We start from the raw sequence: 9,508 nt of genomic DNA, 5'->3' as shown, positions 1-9,508 counted from the left end.
CCTGGTCTGCGCTTTCATGTCTTAGCCGCCTTCTCGACAGCTCTCTTCTTTAAAAAATAAATAAATAAATAAATAATAAAAAAAGGGAAAGAAAGAAAGAAAAACTTATTGTGGTAAAAACCACATAACATTTACTGTCTTCCCCCCTCTTTTAAAACTGAGGTATATAATTCATATACAACACTATATAGTTGACCTTTGAACAAGGGGTGAGCAGAGTGGTTAGGGGCACATCCCCCCTCTTCATTGGAAAATCACCCTACAACTTAGGATCCTCCCCAAAGCTTTACTAATAGCCTACTTTTGATATAAAGCCTTACCCATAACATTAACAGTGTAAACATTTTTGTACATGGCTGAAGGTATTTAACTAGTCTTTTACTAGCTGACTTCAGATTGTTAATAGTGATGTTAATAGCTAGTAATGATACAACTTCATATGCTAAGCACAGTTCTAAGAACTTTGTATATACTAACTCATTTAATTGTCATAACAACTTTATGGGGTAATGTTATTGTCTTCATTTTACAGGTAAGGAAACCGAGGCAGAGACAGTTTAAGTGCCTTGCCCAAGGTCACACAGCTTGTAAGTATTGAAGCCGGGATTTAAACCTAGACAGTTTGATCATAGAGTTCACACAAAGTTTTTTTGAGTAATGCTGTAGTAAGCATTCCTGTGTAGACTAAAGCAAATATATCCATCTATAGTATTATTCCTAGGAATAGAATTTCTGGGTCAGAAGTTAAATGTATTTAAAATTTTAATGGCTGGCTCTGGAAAGCAGTGTGGAGGTTCCTCAGAAAATTAAAAATAGACCTACCCTATGACCCAGCAATAGCACTGCTAGGAATTTATCCAAGGGATACAGGAGTACTGATGCATAGGGGCACCTGTACCCCAATGTTTATAGCGGCACTCTCAACAATAGCCAAATTATGGAAAGAGCCTAAATGTCCATCAACTGATGAATGGATAAAGAAATTGTGGTTTATATACACAATGGAATACTACGTGGCAATGAGAAAAAATGAAATATGGCCTTTTGTAGCAACATGGATGGAACTGGAGAGTGTGATGCTAAGTGAAATAAGCCATACAGAGAAAGACAGATAGCATATGGTTTCACTCTTATGTGGATCCTGAGAAACATAACAGAAACCCATGGGGGAGGGGAAGGAAAAAAAAAAAAAAAAAGGTTGGGGTTAGAGGGGGAGAGAGCCAAAGCATAAGAGACTGTTAAAAACTGAGAACAAATTGAGGGTTGATGGGGGGTGGGAGGGAGGGCAGGGTGGGTGATGGGTATTGAGGAGGGCACCTTTTGGGATGAGCACTGGGTGTTGTATGGAAACCAATTTGACAGTAAATTTCATATATTAAAAAATAAAAAATAAAAAAAAAATAAAAATAAATAAAAAAAAATAAAATTTTAATGGCTGTTGTTTATTATCTTACAAAGTGATTAGTTTATGAACAGTGCATGCCTCTTGTGAATAGTGTATGCCTCTTGTTCTATATTCTTCTCATTATTGTTTGTTATTAAATTTTTCATTATTGCTAGTCCGGATGAAAAATAACTCTTGTTTAATCTTCATTTTTATGACTTATAAGTAAGGTTAAAAATGCATTTTTCTATATATAAAGGATATTTCTCATTTTTTTAAATTTCCCATTTTTGTCCTTTGCTCATTTCTCTTGGATTGTTTCTGTTATTTAGCTTTTTATTGCAAAGTAAAATATAGATATCAAAAAAACCATATAAAAATAAATGTAAATTCCATAAATTATTATAAGGTGAGCACCTTTATCACCATGTAGATCAAGAAATAAAACTTTGATAATCATCCCAAACGTTTCTCATTTGGCCCATCCTAATCAAAGTTCTTTCTCCTGCCTTCTTCTCTCCCTCCAAAAGCATTGATATCCTGACTTTTATGGTGATCACTTTTTTAAATTGGTTTTCTTTTTTATGGTTGGTTATTGGATTTTTTTTTCATATTTGTAGGCATTCATTATACATTAAGAAAATTAGGTCTTGAGTGCCATGTATATTACAAATATTTTCTTTAAATTTTGAGGTTTTACATTTTAGCTTTTTTTGGGGGGTGGGATATTGAAGAACTTGGGTTTATTACTCAGTGCAGTGAGAGAAAATACAGTGTGGTGTCTTAGTAAGGAGGTGTTAGATTATTTTTTAATTTTTTAATGATATCTTTGTACCTGCAGAATTTTAAAAAAATTTATGGAGATTTTATTTAGTTTTGTTAGAAATGCTTTCCCAATCCAAGCAAAAAAAATGTCTCCATGTTTTCTTTATGTTCTGCTTTATCATTTCTGTTTCTGGAATTTTTGAGGGATGTAGGGATCATGTAAAGATTGAGGTGTATATCTAGGCTTAACCCACCTTTTCCCTCCCCTCCACCCAAATACTCTGCAGTTAGTTAAAAAAAAAATGAGGAAGTTCTATGAAGGACCAAATTATACCTGGGGAAAAAATGCAATATAGTTTATAAAATATGCTCCTATTTGGATTGTTCTTATATCCCCTTAATTTGCATTGCCACCTGTGTTCTATATCATAGGTCCATAAATGTGTGAATCCAGAAAGGCTTTTATGTGTTTATGTTCCACTGTTCAGTTTGCCTATCCATGTGCTAATTCCACGCTATAAAAATTAGTATAGTTTTTTAATAAGTTTAATGTGTGGTAAGGCAAGTTTTCTCATCTTCTTCATGAGGGTCTTGGCTGTTTTTTGGCCCCTTGCCCTTCCATATAAAGTTTAGAATTTGCTTGTCAAGTGCCACAAAAATAGAAACTTTTAGAACTTTTTTTTTTTTTAAGTTTATTTATTTATTTATTTTGAGAGTGAGAGACAGAGAGAGAGGGAGAGAGAGAATCCCAAGCATGCACTGAGCTGTCAGTACAGATCCCAATGCAGGGCTCAAACTCATGAACCATGAAATCATGACCTGAGCCAAAATCAAGTAAGACACTTAACCAACTGAGCCCATCCAGGCATCCCAAATACTTTTAGAATTTTGATTAAGATTCAATAGATCAACTTAGGAGGAATTAACATCTTCACAGTATGGAGTCATTTGATTTCTGAACATGGTGTACCTCCCCAAGTTTCTTTAAAATCTCTCTTGATGAGACCTTGATTAAGTAGTATAAAACTTAAGTTTCTTATGAATAAAAGTGTTTTGGGGGAGTGGGCTGTTCTGGTTTGCATTTAGTGTTGTGGGGTAGACATCTTTTTTCTTTTTTGGTCTATTTCCTTAAAATTGTCTCAACTTTGCATTTCATGCCATCAGAGTCTACTACTACCTACCACTCCTTGCAGCAGTCATCTAGCAAGATTATATCATGCTCCTTCATTTCTTGAAGATTTTTAGCTTCTGGCTCACTGCAGCCCTCTGCAGCACTACTGTCATACTTCATGGTGATTTTAATATCCACATATGGCCTCCCTTTTTCTTGACCTCTTTTTCTTTAGTGATTATATTTTCTATCTTCTAGTAGTTACTCATTCCTGTGGTCATACGTCAAAGACTGTCATTTTTTCACTTGGTCTTTGTACCTATGCTGCTACACTATAGAAGAAAATATATAACCATGTTCTAATTCCATTTTAAATTAATGACATATTCGCTAGTGGGTATTTAATAGTCTCAAGTGGACATTTAATCTCAAGTTATCCTACTATTTTATCCTCTCCTGTTCTCTTATATATCTATTTCATACATTAAAAAAATTTTTTTTAAATGTTTATGTGTTTATTTTATTTTATTTTTTTTTTTTCAATATATGAAGTTTATTGTCAAATTGGTTTCCATACAACACCCAGTGCTCATCCCAAAAGGTGCCTCCTCAATACCCATCACCCACCCTCCCCTCCCTTCCACCCCCCATCAACCCTCAGTTTGTTCTCAGTTTTTAAGAGTCTCTTATGCTTTGGCTCTCTTCCACTCTAACCTCTTTTTTTTTTTCCCTTCCCCTCCCCCATGGGTTTCTGTTAAGTTTCTCAGGATCCACATAAGAGTGAAACCATATGGTATCTGTCTTTCTCTGTATGGCTTATTTCACTTAGCATAACACTCTCCACTTCCATCCATGTTGCTGCAAAGGACCATATTTCATTCTTTCTCATGGCAATGAGTAGTACTCCATTGTGTATATAAACCACAATTTCTTTATCCATTCATCAGTTGATGGACATTTAGGCTCTTTCCATAATTTGGCTATTGTTGAGAGTGCTGCTATAAACGTTGAATGTTTATGTATTTTTGAGAGAGAGAGAGACAGAGCATGAGCTGAGGAGGGGCAGAGAGAGGGAGACACAGAATCTGAAGCAGGCTCCAGGCTCTGAGCTGTCAGCACAGAGCCCAATGGGGGCTCGAACTCACGAGCTATGAGATCATGACCTGAGCCAAAGTCAGATGCTTAACCAACTGAGCCACCCAGGTGCCGCTGTTTCATACATTTCTTAATGTATTTCTTTTTTTTAATGTTTTATTTACTTTAAGACAGATAGAGACAGAGCATGAGTGGGGATGGGGCAGAGAGAGAGGGGGACACAGAATCTGAAGCAGGCTCCAGGCTTTGAGTTGTGAGCACAGAGCCTGATGTGGGGCTCGATCTCAGGAACTGTGAGATCATGACCTGAGCTGAAGTTGGATGCTTAACCAACTGAGCCACCTAGGCGCCCCTCTTAATGTATTTCTTAAACCTCCTGTGCTTTTCCCCATTCTCATTCACAGCTGATGACCTTAGTTAACATTTCCCTGAGAAAAGAGAAGCAGTCCAAATAGAACTTCCATAAAATCCTATCAACACATCTACTCACCTGCTTGCAATCCTCCTACATTTCCATTAAAATGGATGAACTATGTATACTTCGATCTCTTTTCTTTAATGTTTATTTTTGAGAGAGAGAGGCAGAGAGAGAGGGAGACACAGAATCCAAAACAGGCTCCAGGCTCTAAGCTGTCAGCACAGAGTCCAATATGGGGCTCAAACCCACGAACTGTGATATCATGACCTGAGCCAAAGTCGGACGCTTAACTAACTGAGCCACCCAGGTGCCCCTATATAGACTTCTATCTTAAATCAGTCTCTCTACTTATTAAATTCCGTTCTTTTTCTCTTGCAACTCCTGCAATATTTCCTTCTGTGTCATTTAAGTGCTCTGTTTTCTTCTGGCTTAAAAAAAAGTCTTTCTTGACCCCATATCACCCTCCGGCTGTTTTCCTTTAGAGAAAAAAATTGTTGAAAATATTTTATATTACTAGGTATGTAGAGTTCCTTGCCTTCTGTTCTCTCTTGAATATACTCCATTCATGCTTTTACTCCCACCATTCTACTGAAACTCCTTTATAAAGGCCTCCAGTTTTGTGTATTTATTCTATTGAAATTGTGATAAATTATCCTAAGACTTAGAGGTTTATTATGTTCAGCAGTTCTTTGCATCAAGAATTCAGACAGGATATAGTAGGACAGCTTGTCAATTGCTCTGCAATGTCTATGCCCTTGTCTAGAAGTCTCAAAGTCTGAGGGCTGAATCATCAGAATGTTCATGTGCATGTCTAATTGTTGATGCTAGCTTTTGGCTGGGAACCTCAGTTCCTTTCTGTGGGCTTCACCATTAGTCTCTTCATTTGTGCCAGTTTAGGGTGCCTGGGTGGCTCAGTCAGTTAAGCATCTGACTTCAGCTCAGGTCATGATCTCCCAGTTTGTGAATTCGAGCCCCACTCTGCGCTCTCTGCTGTCGGGGGGAGCCCACTTCAGATCCTATGTCTGTCTGTCTGTCTGTCTCTCTCTCTCTCTCTGCCCCTCCCCGTTCACACGTGCTCACTTGTTCTCAAATACATTAAAAAACAAACAAACAAACAAACAAACAAACAAACAAACATTTGTACCAGGCTTCTTCACAGCATGGTTGCTGGTTTATAAGGGTGAATGTTCTGAGACAGAGGTGTAAGTGCTATGGCCTTTTATGACTTAGTTTTGGAAGTCACTTCCATTATATTCTATTCGTAAAGGCAGTTAGAAAGTCATACTCAGATTCATGATGAGGATAAATAGTCTCTGCCTCTGGACAGGGAATAATAACCTGAAATATGGCTGTGACTCTTTTTGGAAAATACAGTCCTCTATCCATATTACTAAGTAAATTGTCAGTTCTGTTTTTATCATACTTGACCTATCTCTGGTATTTGATACTTCATCACTCCTTTCTTTAATACTTTCTTACTTTGAATTTCAGGTTATATCATACTCTTAATTTTCTTTTCACCTTATTATTGAGTGCTCCTTCTCAGACTCTTTCAGTGGTTCCTGTTTATTATTCTTTCCAGGTCTGGACCTCTTCTCATTTCTGTCTGTACGCTCTTGCTCTTGTGATCTCACCTAGCCTTGTGGCTTTACATATCTTGTATGGTGATGACTCAAATTCTAGCTCAAAACTTTCCCTTGAACTCCATACATGTACATTCAGTTGCTTAATCAGCATCTGCACTAATAGACACCTTATATTTAGCAAGTACAAAATTGAATTTTTAATCATTACCTTCTCATATCTAGCTGCTTCTGTTTCTTCCACTGTCTTCACTATCTCAGTACCCAACTGGCAGCTCCATCTTTCCATTTGCTTACCTAAACTTTTTTAATAACAAAAGTTGCTTGGATCATTGCAATAGCTTTCTAACTGACTTTCCTGTTTCTGTCCTTATTGCCTGTTGTTAACCAGAGTTGTGCTGTTAAAATATAATTCAACTTATGTCATTTTTCCATTGAAAACCCTTTAATTGTTTATGATCTCAGCTGAAGTCCTTAAAATAGCCTAGAAAGCCCAAATAATCTAATTCCTAAATCTCTCAAACTCATCTTGTGTTCTCTGCCTTACTTTGCTCCAATCACACTGGCTGCTTTACTGCTCTAGGAACATGACCATCATACTCCTGCCCCAGGGCCTTTGCACTTGCAATTCCCTGCCTGGAGCCTCTTCCTCTTAATATCCCCATGTCTCACTTTCTTATCTCCTTCATGTTTTTTGCTCAATCGTTAACTTCTCAATGACCTTAAATGACCACATTATGTGAAATTACATTACCCCTACCCAAGCATGTCCTATTTTATTCCCTGTCTTGCTTTCCTTATAAATTATTTCCACTTATAAAATTATTTCCACTTATAAATTGATATATATATTATATATATTTCCACTTATATAACTGGTTTATTGTCTCTTTATTTTAACTAGAATATAAGTTCCATGGTAGGGAAGGATTTTTGCCCATTTTGTTCACTCTTACATGTTTAGTTCCTAGCTTACTATCTGGCAGGTGATAGGTGTTCAAGAAATTATTGTTAAATGAATAAATATTTTTACTTCAGTTTTTCTTATAAGGCTAAAAAAATCACAAGGCACATGTCAGTGAATCAGCAAGATCTAGACCCAGATAGTAGTACAGATATGGAAGATGTTACAAATGCTGAAGAAGAACTTATTAAGGAATGTGACGAAATGTGGAAAGACATGGAAGAAGTAAGTACCAAGAGGTCAAAGTGATATATATATTAATTACTATAAGATTTCTTTCCATTTCAATAATAGACTTAAGAAAAATAATTATGTTGGGTCCTGAAAGCTGTTATATTATACAGTAAAAATTTATATAGCTTTTAAACCTGTAAGCATTTATTCAAGAAACTTTATGCCAGGTGAGCTCTAGAAAGAGAAAAAATTATGGCAATCCCTGCCCTCAAGGAGATTTTCATGTAATAGAGACCATTGCTTTTATGTTAGAAGTATTGTGGTGGAAATACAAAGACTACTTAAAACGAGTAGTAAACCTAGATAGAAAGGGTCAAGGATAGCTTTCTAAAGGCAGTAATAACTGAATTCATTTCTAAAGGATAAATAGAAATTAGCTTCTGAAAGTAGGAGAGGTATATAAAGCAGAAGGAACAAAATATGTAAGGTTGGAAGAGTTTAGAGAACCTTAGGTAGAATATTATGGCTTCGTAAATTCGGAGGAGATTGACCTGTGGAGTGAGGCTGGAAATATAATTAGGAGCAAGAACATGAAGGATTTTGTTGAGTTTGTACTGTGGGGAGCAATTAAAGGATTATAAACATGAATCTTTGGGGAAAGATGCAGTTTGGGAAAATTGCTTGGTTGTTTTGAAGACAATGGAATATAGAGGACTGAGACTGCAGATAGACGAAGCATTTAGGAGGCTCTAGTACTTACTAATCCTGATAAGAAGTACTGTAGGGCCATATCCTATCACTGCATGTAGAAGAAGGATTTAGGAGATACTAAGGAGATAGGGCCAAAATGAGTGGAACTTAATTGTTGTGAAATGGAGGGAAATTATGAATACTTTCAGGTTTCTGGTTTGGGCCACTAGGAGGTTGGTCAGGTTATTTCCTAAGATAGAGAGTAGAGAAGTGGTGAGGACACATAATTATGGAGTTTGGGTGAAAATATGAATTAATATAGAAAATGTTGTCTTTGAAATGTTGAGTTAGTGAGCATCACTTCTGGTACACTACTGTGTGTTGGTAAAAGTTTTTTCTACTCAAAATAGCATAATGTGTGAAACAGGCCGCAAACTTTTCTTATCCCATTCTTTGCAGTAAGATTTTAGATTAAGGCAGGTTATTATTTGTTTTTTGTCCCCTTTTTTCTTTTCTAAAATTATTTTTTAATGTAAATCCTTGGTACTCTGATAATAGTGTATTTTCAAGATAATTTAAATAATTCCTTTTTAGGCTTTTGACATTTTTTCAGTATAGAAATTTGAATTTAAAAATAATTTTTTTAAAAGATACTGCAACTAGAAATAAGTACACAAGTAAAATTTATATTACCCATATTTTCAATCATATAATCACTGGTAATAGTTGTAGATTTTTTTTGAATGGAACAAAAATGATGTCTCCTGAAGGCTTTATTTTCCTATGATCTTAACCATTTTCTTATCTCTTTTGTTCTTTTTCTATGGTGCTTTCCTTCTTGTTCTCTTATTTCCTATTTTCCCGTTACCTAGCTTCTAATTTACCCTAGCTATGTTTGTATTTTTTTGTCCTTATTTCTTATGCTCATTATTTCATTCTATACAGAATATAGAATATCTAATATCCCCTTTCACTTTTGATATATTGACCGTGAGACCTGTTTGGGTGCCTTCATGATCCTTTGCCTGTAAAATCAGGAACTTGAGGTGCCTGGGTGACTCAGTTGGTTAAACCTCGGACTGTTGATATTGGCTTAGGTCATGATACTGCAATTGATCATGACGTTGAGCCCTGAGCCTGCTTGGGATTCTCTCTCTTTCTCTGTCTCTGTCTCTGTCTCTCTGTCTCTCTGTCTCTCTGTCTCTCTCTCTCTCTCTCCCTCCCCTCTCTGGCTCATGCATACAATCTCTCTCAAATAAGTAAATAAACATTTTTTTTTAAGTGAGGAACTTAAACTCTTCTCTTAAATCAGATATTTGTATAA

At 36.1% G+C, this 9,508-nt stretch overlaps 1 protein-coding gene across 1 annotated transcript in view; it reads left to right on the top strand.

Annotated features, from left to right (window-relative positions):
- Positions 1-525: 525 nt before the first annotated feature.
- Positions 526-9,508, top strand: part of CENPK (centromere protein K) — a 36,380-nt gene continuing 27,397 nt past the window's right edge. The window contains exons 1-2 of the mRNA XM_049649525.1: positions 526-587; positions 7,395-7,545. Of these exons, the coding sequence (XP_049505482.1) occupies positions 7,429-7,545 (117 nt within the window). The 5' untranslated portion in view covers positions 526-587; positions 7,395-7,428. The remainder of the gene's footprint in view (positions 588-7,394; positions 7,546-9,508) is intronic.

Source organism: Panthera uncia (assembly GCF_023721935.1).
Source record: "Panthera uncia isolate 11264 chromosome A1 unlocalized genomic scaffold, Puncia_PCG_1.0 HiC_scaffold_17, whole genome shotgun sequence".
Taxonomy (NCBI): Eukaryota; Metazoa; Chordata; class Mammalia; order Carnivora; family Felidae; genus Panthera; species Panthera uncia.
This window is presented reverse-complemented; position numbering and strand designations above follow the sequence as displayed.